The sequence below is a fragment of the Sarcophilus harrisii genome, chromosome 3 (genome assembly GCF_902635505.1).
Source record: "Sarcophilus harrisii chromosome 3, mSarHar1.11, whole genome shotgun sequence".
NCBI classification, from domain to species: Eukaryota; Metazoa; Chordata; class Mammalia; order Dasyuromorphia; family Dasyuridae; genus Sarcophilus; species Sarcophilus harrisii.
In genome coordinates this window covers 467,845,451-467,862,774 of record NC_045428.1, presented here as the reverse complement: position 1 = coordinate 467,862,774, position 17,324 = coordinate 467,845,451, and the positions used below count along the sequence as shown (strand labels likewise).

At 34.0% G+C, this 17,324-nt stretch overlaps 1 protein-coding gene across 5 annotated transcripts in view; it reads right to left on the bottom strand.

Moving 5' to 3' along the window:
* The window catches only part of AMOTL1 (angiomotin like 1), a 244,964-nt gene that overhangs the window by 57,255 nt on the left and 170,385 nt on the right, over nt 1–17,324 (bottom strand). For all 5 annotated transcript variants that reach the window (XM_031961026.1, XM_031961030.1, XM_031961028.1 and 2 more), the window contains 2 exons: nt 16,526–16,670; nt 15,246–15,335 (listed from right to left, as the gene is read on the bottom strand). In XM_031961026.1, coding sequence (XP_031816886.1) covers nt 15,246–15,335; nt 16,526–16,670 — 235 coding nt within the window. The remainder of the gene's footprint in view (nt 1–15,245; nt 15,336–16,525; nt 16,671–17,324) is intronic.

Sequence of the window (17,324 nt, the reverse complement as noted above, 5' to 3'; positions counted from 1 at the left end):
ATTAATTCTGTAACCCCAGACAAGTGACTTAGCCTATCTATCTCTGCCTCCCTTTCCTTATTTGTAAAATGAGGGGATTAGACAGGACAGCTTCTTAAGGTCCATTCCTATGTTAAACCTAGATGTTCTATGAATTGAAGGCCATCTGCTAATCTGCATTAATACAGGTAATTTCTTTATGTGGTAATCTACATATCTATGATTTCATAGATTTCATAGACCCAGACCAAGGGGAAAAAAAAGTTACTACCCCTCAGAAGTTGATGGGTGAAGTAGTTCTGATGCCTGTTGAGTTAATGGAGAGATGAAATTACTGATTGTTTTTCTATGTCAATGAAATTACAGGTCTGAACTTTACCCCTCAAATTGTAAAATGTCCTTCATATTCATTACTATTTCTACTAGCCCTGTGAATTAAAGCCAGTAGATTGATTCCAAAATTACTGAAAAGAAAATGGACATTCTGGTTATTGAGCAAATTAGTGGTGGAAAATTAAAACATCCAGCCCCCCAATTTCCTCACTGACCCATGACCTCTTGTTCTGGACCTGAGCCTATATGGTCAAGGTGAAAGAACACTCTTAGGGGAAAATAGAATAATAACAGCTCATATTTTTTTTAGTACTTTGAGAATGGGCTTCCAACATTTCCTCTGGTTGAACTTTGTTCTTTCACCTCAGCATCATAAACACTAAGTCCAAGAGACAATTTTTGCTTGCCTCTATCACATTGCCTAGGCAGATGATCCATATCAGGTTGAAATACAAATCTTGAGATTACTGAATCCTGGAGACAGAAAAGACCTAAATAGGCAAATAGTAGAATTTATAGCCAAACAAGAATCTCCCATTCAGGTTTCCCAATGAGTGGAAAGCCTGGTGGCACCTTCATTTACAATGTAGTAATCCAACAATTACAGTATAAATGAATGTATTAGAATATGGAATCACACCTTTACTAGAAGCTAACCTAAATGTTTACTCAGTTTTCCAGTCTCAAAGAATTCATGTGCATAGTTACTTTTTAAAATGAGAGGAATTAAAACTATTTCTTATTTGAGGATTATTGTTTAGAATTGAACCTCATCTCTTTTATGTACCCAGTTGTTTGCAAATTATTTCTCCCTCTTGGAATACAACCTATTTGAGGTCAGATTTTTCCCTTTTTCACACTTTCAGATTTTACTTAGTATCAGATACATATTAAGATATTGTGGGTGAAAAAATTCATAATGACTAACTAACCAATAAACTAAAAATGGCCCTGGGCATTTCTTAATCAGGTTGGGAGTCAATATATTGAAGAAAAGAGAAAGTCTGAGTGATGCTAGGCTCAGCAAGACAAATTTTCAGTTTATTCTTCATAAAATGTCAGACATAAAAAAAGAATCTGATTGAGAGATGAAAATAAGTAACACTCCACATCCAGGGATATCATCTGCTCTTTCCTTTGCAATGAAGATAGATGGAAGCCAACAAAACTTGATGTAATGAAATCCAATGAGGCATTAGTACAATCTTCCTTGATCTCCTTATACTCTAGCTGAGTCAGGGCATTAGTGTTGATGTCTCTGTCATTTCTGATATACTTCCCTTCTGGCCCTGCCAGAAATAAGAAACTCAGAAGAGCTTTTTATTATATTATTTTAGAATTGTTCAGACCTCTCGAGGACTTAAGGGGTATCATAAGGCTCTTTGCTGGGGGTGAGGGGATGGGGAGGTGGGAAGGGAGTAAGGTATAGTGACAATGAAACACATTAATATTTTTTCCAAACTCCTGGATTTAAACCAGACCCTACATAAATCTGGCCCAGATCATTTTTTTCCTCTTAGTTTTTAAACCCATGTGGATTTTAAGAGAAATTAAGTCCATATGTTTCTGACTCATTTACCCGTAACTCATCAAAATGTTGTTTTGTAAGAATCACTGAACATCCAAGAAGCCTTTGGGGTCTTTTTTTGTTTGTTTCTTCGTTTTCTTCCTCTCTTTTGCCTAAGCCCTTTTTTCTTAGAAAGAGAAACATTACCCTTTGCCCGCTAGAGACTAACTTAAACAGGTCTTAGTTTGTTTGGAAGCTCCAAACCAAGAGTGTCAAAGGAATTTCAAGGGTGGCAACTTTGGACCTCTTGCCTCTTCTTAACTGACAAGAAGGAATGCAAACATGCCAGGACTAATGAGGTTTTTACTAAATCCTAACAGTTCACTGGGAAGTCAGTTTAAAACCCCAATAAAGTGAAATTTCACCCTTCTTTATTTACAGTAGTTACTTTGCGTATAACACTCTAGTTTTCAAATGCTTGGCCCCCAAAATCATAAAGAATTTGTTGGAGGACTTTGTCCTGTCATTTTTTTCTCAGAAAAAATAATCAGCTAAGTTTAATCCCTTGGAAAACATGACTTCAGGTTCTCTTTTCTCAGACATATGTAAAATTTATAAGTGACAATATATTAATAAATCATAAGAAACAATAACATAAAGGAAAACGGTGAGATATGCTAGGACAGAGAGTCAGTTTTGAAATCAGTAAGAGCTGGGTTCAAATAGATAGATTGAGAGATAGATAAAGACTAACAGACAGATAAGATACATATACACATGGCTATGCATGTGTATATGGTGTATATATTATATAAATATATGTGTATTACACATCTATCTATTTATATGTGTATAAAACACACAAAAACATTTTTAGAGAGATACCTCTCTAAGACTACAACTTGCAGATCAATTGCTAAGTTATTTTAGTTGGGAGATTTCCTGACCAGAAGTCCCCTTAACATCAATAAAGTCACAGTTCCAGACTCCCCAAAAAGAAAGAAATAAAAAGAAAAGTAAAATGATAAAGAAATAGGTCTCTTTCAAACCTGGTAGGTATAGTTTTGATGTATGTTAATCAAGCAATTAATGAAGTATTTATGTAAAAGGGCAAAGAAACAATTTTTCCAGAGGTTGATTGGAGAATTTTTATGTAATGACAAGCTGATGACTATTCTGCCATCTTTATCCTTTACTTTTTTTTTTTTAAATTGAAAAAATTATTCTCAGTCTTCTCCAAAAAGGTCATTACAATAATACAGAAGGACGAAGTGGATGTTGAAGAAGAAATTATAAGAAGAAAAAAAATCCTTACATTCAGGAAACTCTAAGTAGTGAACTAAATAATATTTCTTAAAACTTATGAATATATTATATTAAACATAGTAATTCCGAGGGGAGAACAGTCCTGAACTCAATTCATTCAATACTTTCCAAACTGAAAGGAATCCTGATCTGGATGACCTTCAGACATCAAGTTGAACACTTGACTCAAAAAATCAGGGTTTCACTACAATTTATCTGGACCTCAAACAGAAAGGTGAAGAGGACTTTAGTTATTTATTTACTGTGAAATAAACAGTTTTTCAATAGATTTTTTCATGACCTTCTACTTTATGAATCCTAAAAGAAAGCTGGGATAGTAGTTACATATTTAGACCTAGAGATATAGTGAAAATGATACTTTTTCATTTTCCAACCAGACTTCCTTTCCCTACTACCTAAAGTAATTGCCAATGACTATACAATTTGATCTTATTCCCCCAGTGAAGAGATAATAGTGTCAAGATATTCTGCCTCGGACAGATGACAGGTCTGTGTGCCATATTTTAGAAATGGCATTGATAATCAAAGAACATCTAGAAAAGAACAGTGAAGGTGCCATACAATGATTGATTAAAGGAAATAGAAATTTGTAGACTTAGAGGAATTCATGACAAAGCACTTAAAGCATTTTAAAGACAGCCATGTAGATAAGGGTTTGGGCTTGCTCCGCTTGGCCCCAGAGAGTAGAATTATAGGCACATAACGAAGAAGCACATAACTTTCTTCATGTGATAAAGAAAGAGTTGTGGTTATAAAGGAAGATGATTATTGTTAGAAAAATGTCTTAATAATCAAGAATTATAACAAAGTAAAAGAGTAAAGGTAGAAGCAGAGGGGCTGCAAGAAATCCTGGGTGATCATTTGTACATGTCAGAGCAGGGACTTGCCCAAAGACAGGCTGATTGAGATGTGTTCTGCTGGTTGAAATGTGTTCTGAGGTCCCTTTTGTTTCTGACAGTCTATGATTCTGTCATATATGATACCATGAGGAATAGCTACTTTTCTTTTACCTTCTTTTGTAGAGAGCCAGAACTCTGGAGAAGTATACTTGAAACAAGGTGTTAACTCAGTGGAATTGGTGAGATAAGGGTTCTCTAGTTCACATATATACTTAGTATTTAGTATGGTGATATAATAGTTCTCTAGTTCACACACAATCAGTATGCTATAATGATATAATTACAATAAGGTATATAATGTAAGGACTAAGAAGGATTGGAAGATAAATATTCTATCTTTGACCAGCCTCATGGTGGCTCTCATGCTTCCTGCAAGACTGGGCCAGAATAAAGAATCTAGACTCTATTATCGACCATTCTAGTGTCTATTCTGCTGAGACCAAAGCCCATCCAAAGGACTTCCAGAAAGCTAGCCCGGACATTACATTCTTCAAAGCCAAGTGCCAAGTTTCAAAAGACTCATCTGAAAAGGACGACCTCTTATGTGATCAATGGATAAACTTGTATTTTACTCCTATAAAACATTACTTTTACAAATTGGAAAGGACATAACAAGTAGCAACAAGAAACTGATATAAAAGATAAATAATAAATAGATGAGTGAGAGATTTAATGAATAAATAAATATAGTGAATGAATGAAGACAAGGAAGGAAGGAAGGAAGGAAGGAAGGAAGGAAGGAAGGAAGGAAGGAAGGAAGGAAAATAAAATTAAATATGGAGGAGATGAGGTGGATCTGACTCCCTCTTCCAAGATTTACTAATTGTGATGACAGTCAAGCATTCGGCCTTTTAGAAACTCAATTTCCTCATCAGTGAACTGGATAGAATATTTATTATTACCACCTCTTCATTTCTGTGAGCAAAATGCTTTGGTAAGTTTCACATAAATATGTTACCATTATTTTTGTTGGGATTTTGTTACTAACATTGTCTAACTGTACAAGTCACAAGTCACCCTCTAGGCCTCTTTTTTCTCATATGAATTTTGCAAATTCAGGATCACCAAATTGGAAACGGGACCTTCTTACCCACTTATTAACTATATCCAAAAGAATGTTTTGAAGGGCTTGGGGTCAGTCTGTTCTTGCCTTTCTGGATCTAACCAACCACTGAATGGTCATAAAGAAAGGCAGGATTGGGCACATGCCCTTCTTTGCTAACAAAGATGAAGATCAGCACTCAAAAAAGGTGCTCACTGGCTTCTCTTCAGCATTTTTGTAACTGCTAAAGAGGCATTTAGGTGGATAAAGCAGTGAAACCTGGAATCAGGAAGTCCCAAGTTCAAATCTGCCTTATACATTTACTAAGAGTGTGATCCTAAGCAAGTCTGTTTGCCTCTGTCTGACTCAGCTTTCTCAACTGTAAAATGGGAATAATAAGAGCACCAACCTCTCAGGGTGGTTGTGAGGTCCAAATGAGATAATCCTTGTAACACATTTAGTATGATAACTGGCACAGATAGTATAGAAATTCTAGCTAGTGTGACAATAACAACACATGACATATATTGCTGTGTGCATTGCCAAATAGTTTGTAAGTACTTTATCTCATTTAAGCCTTACAATCACTGTTGCAAGATAAGCTATTAAATATATTTATTGTCATTGAGTCATTTTTCAGTTGTGTCTGATCCTTTGTGACCTCATTTGGGATTTTCTTTTTATTGTTGTTGTGGGGTTTTTTTAATTGTTGTTGTGGGTTTTTTTTATTGTTGTTGTTCTTTGCATAGACCTTCTCTATCTGGGCAAAAACATTTTCTTTCTTTCCCCCCACACTTAATAGCATTTAATTTTTCCCAACTACATGTAGAGATAATTTTCAACATTCACTTTTATAAGATTTTGAATTCCAGATTTTTTTCTGGACTTTTTCAGAGTCTTTCAACTCAAAGAATCTGGACAGTGACTTCCATGTTGTTAGGAATTTTAGAGAATTTTAAGAATATTAGAAAAATGTGCCATTTCCTTCTCCAGCTCATTTTACAAATGAGGAAACTGAAGCTTAACTGAAGGTTTAAGCGACTTGCCCAGGATCACACAGCTAGTAGACACCTAAGGTTGTGTTTGAACTCAGGAGAAAGAAATCTTCCTGATTTCAGGCCTGACATGCTATGGCTTGTGCCACCTAGATACTCTGTAGATATTATTATTCTTTTACTTTAAAAATGAGAAACTCAAGTGTGATTTGCCCCTGGACCTAAATCAGAAAATATTAATCACAGAAAACTGGAATTACTAATTCACTGTTGGCGGAGTTGTGAACCAATCCAACCATTCTGGAGAGCAATTTATAACTATGCTCAAAGGGTTATAAAACTCTGTATAACCTTTGATCCAGCAATATTACTACTAGGTCTATATCTCAAATAGATCATAAAAAAGAGAAAAGGATTCACATGTACAAAAATATTTATGGCAGGTCTTTTTGTGGTGGCAGAAAATTGGAATTGGAGGGAATGCCCATCTACTGGGAAATGGCTGAACGAGTTGTGTGCTATATGAATGTAACAGAATACTAGTGTGCTCTAAGAACTGGTGACCAGGCAAGATTTCAGAAAAGCCTGGAAAGACTTATATGAACTGATACTGAGCAAAGTGAACAGAAGCTACAGAACAGTGACGCAGTGAAAGCAATATTTTATTGATTCCATGATAGAATTAGTTCTTCTTAGCAATTCAATGATCAATGACAGTTATAAAAGACTCATGATGGAAAATGTTATCCACATCCAAAGAAAGTACTATGGAGTCTAAATGCATATTGAAGCATATTGTTTCTACTTTTTTTTTCTTTCTCATGGTTTTTTCCTTTTATTCTGATTCTTCTTTCACAACATGACTAATACAGAAATATGTTTAATATGACTATAATATATAATCTATATAAAGTTGTTAAAGAGAAAAAAATCTGGAATTCAAAATCTTATAAAAGTGAATGGTAAAAACTCTCTACATGTAGTTGGGAAAAATTAAATGCTATTAAATGTGGGGGGAAATATCAATCCCAGGTTTCTCCAGATTCCATGTCTAATATTCACCCCATCACCCCCATACTACCTCTCTCACAACACTGATGCTCTATGTTATAGTTTTAACTTCATAAAATACATCCACAATTTCTTTTGTATTTCTCTCTCTATAGTCAGGAGGAAATATATAATTACTTCTATTGTACAGATAAAAAAAACAGAAGCATAATGATTTCAGCCAGCTGTGCACAGCTGCCTTACATGAAATTCTAGAAGATCTGTCCCTCCTTTCTTTTTCCATTTTGTTAAAGAGCCAAAGAAATGTGTGGTTCCTAACTATGGACATGTTCTAACCTGATGATCCAGAGAATATAGAAAGTACTGAACAAAATGAAGAGTAGCTGGGCAACAAGGAAGCATTTGGCCAAAAGATTGGCAAATATTTTAGTTTTGTTTTGTTTTAGATTTAAGGACCAATATTTTTTAAAGGGCTATCTATACGAATCTCATACATGGCATCTCAAACCTGATCTCAAAATTCATATGCCATGCATTTTATTCTTGATTTTCATTTCATTTCATCATTAACTATTAGATTTAAAATTCTTGGCAAAGTCAAAAGAATTCATCTATCAATCAGTCATCAAACAACAACCATTAATTTAACATCACCTATATATGCCTAGCATTGTGCTGGGAGTTTAGGGGCTGAGGACAGAATACAAAAAATGAAATAATCCCTACTCACAAGGAACTTACCTTATAAAGCAGAGAGACAAAAAGGATATATACAAGTATATACAGAATAAATACAAAGAAAATATAAGGCAGCTTGGAGAAAATTTCTATTATACCTCAAGAAGTGTCAGTGGAGTACTATGCATCTTGTGAGTATAGACAGCACAAATACTTGAGGGAATAGCCTTTGGCAGGGATCCTCAGTTTTTTTATTGGTTAAAAGGGAATAATTGTATCTCTACATCTCTTAGTTCTACTATTGAGAAAGTGATGTCAATGACTGCGAAGCCCTCTAGAAAGCATAAAGTATATAGTATGAACATTAAGTAAGAAAATTAGCCCCACATCAGTTAACCTACTTGCTTCAAGCAGAGTGACTGGATTCAATTTCTCGCCTATCACATACATCACAGATGAAATACATTTGAAATGCAGCTGAAATAGATTTCTGAGCTCTCTTATGTTAAGGGAGTGATTCTGCCTTTGAGATAAAGCAGAGCCACATTTTTGCTGCTACAAATCTTCTCTCAGCTAGAGGGGCCCCCTTTCCCATCTTATTTGTGCCATGCCTTCAAGCCAGAAAGTTTAAGAGGTGTTGAGAAAGTTTCCATGCTCACAAAACACCAGGCACTGTTGCTCAGTTGTGGTGAGCTAGTTTAGGAGGTTCTTGCCAGAAATTTGGGAGATGAAATTCATTCTCATGGACTTTTTCCATTCTGACCTGAAATGAGTGGTTCAAGGCAAAAACCCAAAAGTGTGAGCTCTATCTATAGTAGGCTACTACAATTCTTCTACCTATACACATTATATATTTACAACTAACATGTTGAAATGCTAAACATGAACCTCATTTAAAAAAGGACTCATATTATGTAATAAATGGGAATTTAACTTAATGAATTTGTAAGAATAAATAGACCAGGCTGATATTCTGGAGCAGTGAACAATTGATGATACTAATGTCAAGTTGTAGACAGGTCTTTAAATCTTATTATGGATTATATGAATGGTTGTCCCCCAAAAACTTATTGGCTTTATTTATATTAAAAACTCAAGACATAGAGGAACATTTTTAACATGATATAAAATATATCTTTAAAACCCAAAGCTACCATTGAAATGGAGGAACACTAGGAGCTTTCCCAATCAAGTTAGGAGTAAAGCAAGAAAGACTTCTTTCTCTCATTATTTAACAGTTTTAGAAAAGCTGAAAAAGCTGGAGTTAGCAATAAGTGAAGAAAAATAAATTAAGGGCATAAAACTAGGCCAAGAAGAGTCAAAACTATCCCCCTATTATGCTTCATGGTAACTTACTCAGACTACCTCAGAGAACTGATAAAGAAACCAAATGAGACATTAACATAAAAGAAGGGAAGTCCCAACCAAAATAACTATAAAAAGCTTTTTTAAAAAATCTTTCAATCTTCCAAATTTCAGAGGTGTAGAGATGAAATTATGTAACACCCCTTAAAGAAATAAAGAATGATTTAATAACTGAAAGTATAATCAGTGTCATGGTTGGGCCATACCAACAAAATGTAAATTATACTGACCTAAATTAATTTACAAATCTAATGTTATGCCAATCAAACTATCATAAGACTACTTTAGAGAGCTATAAAAAATAATAATACATTTGAAGAAACAAAAGATCTAGAATCTCATGGGAAAATATGAAAAAATAGGAATAAAGAAAGAACAGAACTTCCAGACCTTATATAATAATATAAGCAGTAATCACTATTTGGTACTGGATAAAATAAAATAAATAAATAAGATCTTTCATATCTTTTCATATCTTAAACTATATTGGAAAGCAGTAATCATCTAAATGATTTAGAACTAATTAAAAATAAAAATGTCTATCAGTGGAACAGATTAGATACACAATTTAGAGAAGCTAATTAACTACTAATTATAGTAGCACTGTGTTCAATAAATCCAAGATTCCAGCTAATGGGGGAGGAACTCAGAATTCCATAAAAATTGCTGGAAAAACTAGAAAGTAGCCTGGAAAAAATCAAATTTAGACTAACATTTCACATCATGTAAACTGATAATCACTTAGATATATAAAAATTGGCCTCATAAACAAATTGGAGAAGCAAAGAAGAAAAAGCAAGAGCTCATAATCAAACAAGGAATTGAGAGAAAAGCAGAAAATAAAATGGATAATTTTGATTACATAAGTTGAAATTTTTGTACAAACAAAATCAATTGATTAAAATTAGAAGAAATCAGTTAAATGGGAAAAAAAATCTTTGTAGCAAGTTCCTTGAATAACAAAATTTAATTTTAAATATATATACATATAATTTTTTCTCAGATTTATAAGAATATGAGCCATTCCCCAATTGATAGGTAGTTTTCCAAAGAGAAATCTAAGCTATTAATAGCCATATTAAAAAACGTTCCAAATCACTTATAAAGAGAGAATTGCAAAGGAAAACAACTCTAAGATTCCATCTCACAGTCATCAGATTAATATTCTATTCTACCTCTTAGTCTGCCTTGCAATTCCAAATCTTGTTCTCCATTTCATCATGACCTCTAATTAACCCTCTTTCCCTGACTAACTTTCCTCTCTTCCTCTCCTGACCCACTGGTAAACCAATCAATTCAATAGTGTTATCATCTCTTGAGTCCCTTATCCCCTTATTATATCATCAATCTTTCCTGTGAGTCTCCACTTTAGATCACTACCACCATCCACTGACTTTGCTCTTACATAAATGCTGCTAAATGAAGTTGGGCAAAATCATAAAACTGTGCTGACTGGGTGCATTACAGATTTATGTTTTATAAATTCATCTAGACCTTTACTGTTGTCAGGCAATCCTTTTATAACTCAAAACTTTTTCATTCATCCTCAGATCTCTCATGGCTAAAATCCTTGTCTCATATTTCATTGGGGGAAAAATGAGATCATTCAACAAGAGTTTCTTCTTCTTTCCTTCTCATCTCATATTAGTTAGATGCATTCTGTCCCCATCTCCTCCTTTACTTCCATCTCACATAAAGAGATCATCCTTCTCTTTATTAAAGCAAATCCCTTTCATATACACAAGTGATTCTATTCCATTTCCACTATAGTTCCCTCTCATCAGTTCCACCCTCTCACATATCTTCAATCTTTTTCTTGTTATTGGCTATTCCCCTACTTTATGTAAACATGTTCACTTATCTTTGATAACTTTTGAAACTTTGAAACTAGTGATCACCTTTCTTCAGGAAAAAAAGCATACTGATGAATAACTGTTAGTGTTGTGAGTTAGTACAATCATCCTAGAAAGCAATTTGGAACATGATCCTCAAAGTCATTAAACTTTGCATCCCTATGACCCAGCAATACCATTAATAGACCTATATCTTAAAGAGATCAAATAAAACAGAAAAGTTGATATGAAAAATTATATTCCAGCTAACATCTCTGAACCTTTGCACTGGTTGCTCCCTTCCCCCTATGTCTGTAATATACTCCCTTATCATTTCTGTATATGGTAGAAAAATATTTACAGAAGTTGTTTTTACAGTGGTAGAAAACTACATCTATTACTATTGTCTGGGAAATGAGCAAATATATAAAGGCATATGAATGCAATGAGATATTACTGTGCCATAAGACATTATTTAAGGAACAGTTTCAGGGAAACCAGGCAAGACTTCTAAGAATTGAAGCAGAGTGAAATGAGCAGAAAGAGGAAAACAACTGAAAAAAAATGACAACAATATAAAAAGAAGCAATTTTGAAAAACTTAAGAATATTGATAAGGGCCATAAACAGCCACAATTCCATATGACTGGTGATAGCATATGCCACCCATCTTCTACTAAAGAGATACTGTATTCAAAATGATAACACTATTTGGACATAGCCAATAAGAGAACTTGTTTTGTTCGTCTATGCATATTTATTACACGAGTTTTGTTTTTCTTCTTTTTTTCCAATCAAAAATGGGGGAGAGAAGAATATAAAAGCTTCTTAATTGAAGCAAGTAAATCATTTTTTTTAAAGTAAATTATTATAAAAGCCAAGATAAAAAACAATCTGAGGGAAAGGTGCCTATAAATCACTTAACAGAAACATTTCCCTATTTGTTGAGAAAGACTAGGAAAACTTTAAAAAAAAAAAAAAAAAAAGACAATATGATTGTGGATAGAGGGTTAGGCTTAAAACCAAGAAGATTTCAGTTCAAATACCTCTTCTGAGACTAGCTATTTACAAGGTTTTTTGCCAGCTTGAAACTCAGGCATACTTTTCTATAAAAGAAAAATTTGTTTTGTTTTGTTTTTTTAATATTGAAAGTATATATTTTTTTTATTTTAATAGCCTTTTATTTACAGGTTATATGTATGGGTAACTTTACAGCATTAACAATTGCCAAACCTCTTGTTCCAATTTTTCACCTCTTACCCCCCACCCCCTCCCCCAGATGGCAGGATGACCAGTAGATGTTAAATATATTAAAATATAAATTAAATACGCAATAAGTATACATGACCAAACGTTATTTTGCTGTACAAAAAGAATCAGACTCTGAAATATTGTACAATTAGCTTGTGAAGGAAATCAAAAATGCAGGTGGGCATAAATATAGGGATTGGGAATTCAATGTAATGGTTTGTAGTCATCTCCCCAGAGTTCTTTCTCTGGGTGTAGCTGGTTCAGTTCATTACTGCTCCATTGGAAAGGATTTGGTTGATCTCATTGCTGAGGATGGCCAGGTCCATCAGAATTGGTCATCATATAGTATTGTTGTTGAAGTATATAATGATCTCCTGGTCCTGCTCATTTCACTCAGCATCAGTTCGTGTAAGTCTCTCCAGGCCTTTCTGAAATCATCCTGTTGGTCATTTCTTACAGAACAATAATATTCCATAATATTCATATACCACAATTTATTCAGCCATTCTCCAACTGATGGGCATCCACTCAGTTTCCAGTTTCTAGCCACTACAAAGAGGGCTGCCACAAACATTCATGCACATACAGATCCCTTTCCCTTCTTTAGTATCTCTTTGGGATATAAGCCCAGTAGTAACACTGCTGGATCAAAGGGTATGCACAGTTTGATATAAAAGAAAAATTTGTAAGCAAACAATGAATAGAGGTAATCAAAAGACAGGCTAGATAAATAAATTTGATTACATGAAACTGAAATACTTTTGCATAAGTAAAATCAATGAATTTAAGATAAGAAGGGAAACTATTTATTGGGGAGAAATTTTTGCATTCATTACCTCAAATAAAAGTGTAAAAGATATCCAAGATATTTAGAGAGCTAAATAAATATATAAAACCAACAGTCATTTCCCAAATGGAGATGAAAAAGTATGAAAAAAATCCACTAAAGAATAACAAGGAATTAACAACCATGTGAAAAACTTCACCAACTCACTAGCAACAAAACAAAACAATTTTGAGTTGATAAAGTTGATAAAATATGGTAAAAAGTGATTATCAGAGGGGCTATAGAATGACAAGCACACTAATAATGTTGTTGGTGGAACTGTGAATCACTCCAACCATTTTTAAAAACAATTTTGAATTATGTTAAGAAAGTGATTAAAATGTCCATATCCAAGATCCTAGTTGAAGTTATATCTATCCTAAAAAAATCAAAGATAGAAAAGCCTCATATTTACTAAAAAATTTTAATAATATCTTTTATAAGGCAAAAACTAGAAACAAGGGAGATGTCCATATGCCAGGGGAAATCATAAAAACAAATTGTGATATATAAGTGTAATGGAATACTGATGCATTGTAAGAAATGAAGAATATGACAATTACAATGAAGTATGGGGAAGATTTATGTGAATTGATACAAAGTGAAGTAATGAGAACCACGCATAATGCAAATGGAAAGAACAAAAAAAATCATTGCATTAATATAATGTTCATGTTTGTTTCTGGGGAAGAGATGAGAAAATGTATGTCCCTCCCCTCTTTACAAAAATAGAAGACCATGAGGGTAGAGCATAGCTGATGACACAGATTCTGCTGTTGTGCTGGTTTGGTTAGTTTTGCTGAACTATTTTTTCCTTTTTTTCTTAATTTTTGTTGGAGGAGACTGTTCTCTGGAGAAGGTAGAAAGGAAAATACAAATAAAAATAAAAGTGTTGTAAAAATAACATAAAGATTAATTTTTAATATGGGAAAATTAATCTGAAAAGGAGTATTGGGGTATAAACACAAATAGCCAAAACTAATGGGGAACAAATGGAGTTTTGACCCAAATATAAACCTAATTAAAGAAGCTTTTGGCAAAAAACATAAAATATAGTAACAGTTACTGAAAGACAATTAATTATGCCCTGATCTCTACAGTAATAAATAAAATCATCATGGGATAGTTGATCTTTCATTTTAGGAAGGATATTGTTAAGGACAATGAAGCTAGAGAAGAGTAATCAGTATGATGAAGAGGCACAAAACTAGGCCATGAAGACTATTTTGAAGAAACTAGCACTCCTTATTTAAATTGGAGAAAAAAAAGAAGAAAAAAAGGAGAAGCATAATCACCATTTCCCAGGATTTATAGGGCTGTTATATGAAAAGAGGAATCTACTTATTCTGCTAAGCCCTAGAAGGAAAAGGAATATAATGAATACAAGTGTTAGAGAGACAGAGCTTAGGCTTGATTAAAGGGAAAATTTCCAAGAAATTTAAGCTGTCCAATGTAGAACAGACTCCCATAGAAGGTAGTAAGGTAGTAGTAAGACCTCATGGGAGGTCTTCAAGCAGAAACGCAATGTGCACTTATCAGGAATCCTATGGAAACTTCTCTCACTCAGATGAGAGTTTGGACTAGATTATGTCTAATGTTCTTTTCCACTCTGAATGAATCTAAACCTTGATCAATAACTTCTTACAAGCCATCTGTATTTCCTACTTGTGTTGATGAAATAAACTTCGGAACCGCTCCAGGCAGAATAAAGCATTTTCAGCCATTTATTTGGGGAATACAACTTTGTTATGACTCAAATGTTTTTAAGCAGTGGAAACTGCTGCTCGCTTAAGAGAAATGAGTGCTAGAAAGTAATAACAATGGGTCCCAGGTCCCTTTCCACTCCAGACCAATTGGAAAAAAAAAGTAAAGCATCAAAAGTTGTTTTACATGTCTGTTATAAAAAAGTGTGGTAAAGTTTCTTCTCCACTTCCCACTTTTGGAGCCTTACCCAAAGAAAGAGAACAATCATAAATCATAGCGAAAAGGCTAGACCTAAAACTAAATTTATGGTAGTAATATTTCCCTCTGCTCCATATTTAGCAGACTTATATAGTACTTGGTCTGTGATCCACACAGGTTACATACTGAATTGATGGATAAATGCTAATACTAGAAAAGTATCTCTCCAACTTATCATGATTCTCTTCCACTGCCCAAGTTTTTTTAAAAATTTCAAAACAAATAAATCTGAATACTTACTTTGGGAAGCATAATGACCTTCTGTTGCTTTATCTTCATGCCCATCATATTCTCTGCTTGCTAGTTGCCTGTTGGCAGTCTCCAGGCGGTCTACACATAAACAGAAAATGCTTTAAAAACAAGGACATATGAATAGAAAATCATCAGCCTACCAAGAAAATGAGATGAGTGCCAAGAGGAGGGAATGAATCAATGGTCAAAGAGGTGCTAAAAAATGGGGAGAGCCAGAAAGTTGAGAAACAGGTGGAAAATGCTATCTTCCTGATACCTTAGGGATGAAACTTCTGTTTCCAAATCATAAACAAAAGAGCCTCTAGAAGTAGGACTCAAGTTAGTGTCTTCTACCAAATTAATGTGATTCTTCTAGTCCCTATTGGCATGAATTCAAGTTTCAGGAAAGTTTCTGAGAAAGGTATGTTTGAATATTTATTCCTTTCCTGAACATCAAGAAAGGAAGCCTACTGAAAAGAGGATCCTTCCCAGAATGCTTGGCCTTCTCATTCTGAAATCTAAAGCCATAGAAAGAGGAAAGATCCTCTGATCTGAGTTTCAAACAGGACTGGTCCCAATTATCTCCAAATATATAGTTGGGATATATGCGATATCAAAATAACTTGAAAATGGAACATAGGAACAGGACATAGAAACTTCTGATCTTAAGTGAGCCATTTGACAAACCTTTAAATTTATTCAACAGCATAGCTGAGGCCAAATATCTTATTCATTTTGAATAATTCAGTTAAAAAAAATATGGACAGAGGGACTGAGTCTTATACATAGATGACTCCTGATGAAAGAAAACTTGGAACATAATAACTAGGGACTTTTACTACCCTGTAATATGTGTAGAAAGCACTATAAAAAGCCTTGCTAATAATAGGAAGACAAGATGGAATTTAGAGGGTCACTTCCTCCTTCCTCCCTTCCTAAAACATTTAGAATAGGTAATCTTCCATCTCTGAACAATCAAAAAAAATTGAGCACCTACTATTCACCAGGCACTATGCTAAGTACTAGGTATACAAAAAGCAGCAAAAATGTCCCAGTTCTCAGGAAGTTTACAGTCTAATAGGTGAGACATAAAAGCAGCATAATATCCTACAAGGTAGACAGAAATGATTCTGTCTTCAGCAATCAAAAATGTAATTTAGTTTTATTAGTTTATCTAGTACAGGAGAAACACTGTTCCATGACAAAGAAAACTCTGAATGTTGACATGTAAGGAATATAAGAAAGTACCCAGAACTTGGAGTGAAAAATACACATAGAAATAAACATGCCTCGTAAATCTCTGTTGAAATCATGAAGTCTTCTAATCTCTCCTTCCAGTTTATTTTTCATGGCTTTATCCAGAGACTCTCGCTTGGTGGTAGACTTGACTAGACTCTCATAGGCTTCTGAAATCCTCTGAATTTCTATCTCAAACTGAAAGATAAGAAAGAATCAATATTAAGTGACATTATAAGCATCTTTGATATTCAAAGACCTACTTGATGATGGTCTTATAGACTATGTTCCTCATATAACAGGTAACCATGTGATTTTTATTTTGTAATCAACCTTCCTCTCCTCCTCTCTCTTGAAAAACACCTTGAAGTTCTATCAGAATAATGGAATAAATTTTTATTCAAGGTCATGTAGTCCAGCTTCAAATTTCCAGAAATGACACTACCTAAGATTCCTTGTTTTTCCTGCCATTGTGTAAAATCAGAATTCAAAGAAGGAAACTAAAGCTGCCTAGTCTGATTTAATCCAAATCATGAATCCTATCTATGATGTTCCTGACAAGCATCCATCTGGCTACTGTCTGACACACTCAGGTGATGAGGTACTTACTACTCCATTTCCTTCTTGCCCAAGATGACCAATTTCCTGTTAAGAAGTTTTTCCTGCCCTTAAACTACTATCTTCTTCTATGTAATGTCTCTCCATTGGTCCCAATTCTTATCTAAGGAGAAGATGAATCCCTTTTCTACATGACAATTTTTCAAATATCTGAAAACAATTTAACACCCCACCCACCCCAAGGTCTCTTATAATTAAAAAATAATCTCATTTCTTTAAATTGAGTCCCCCATA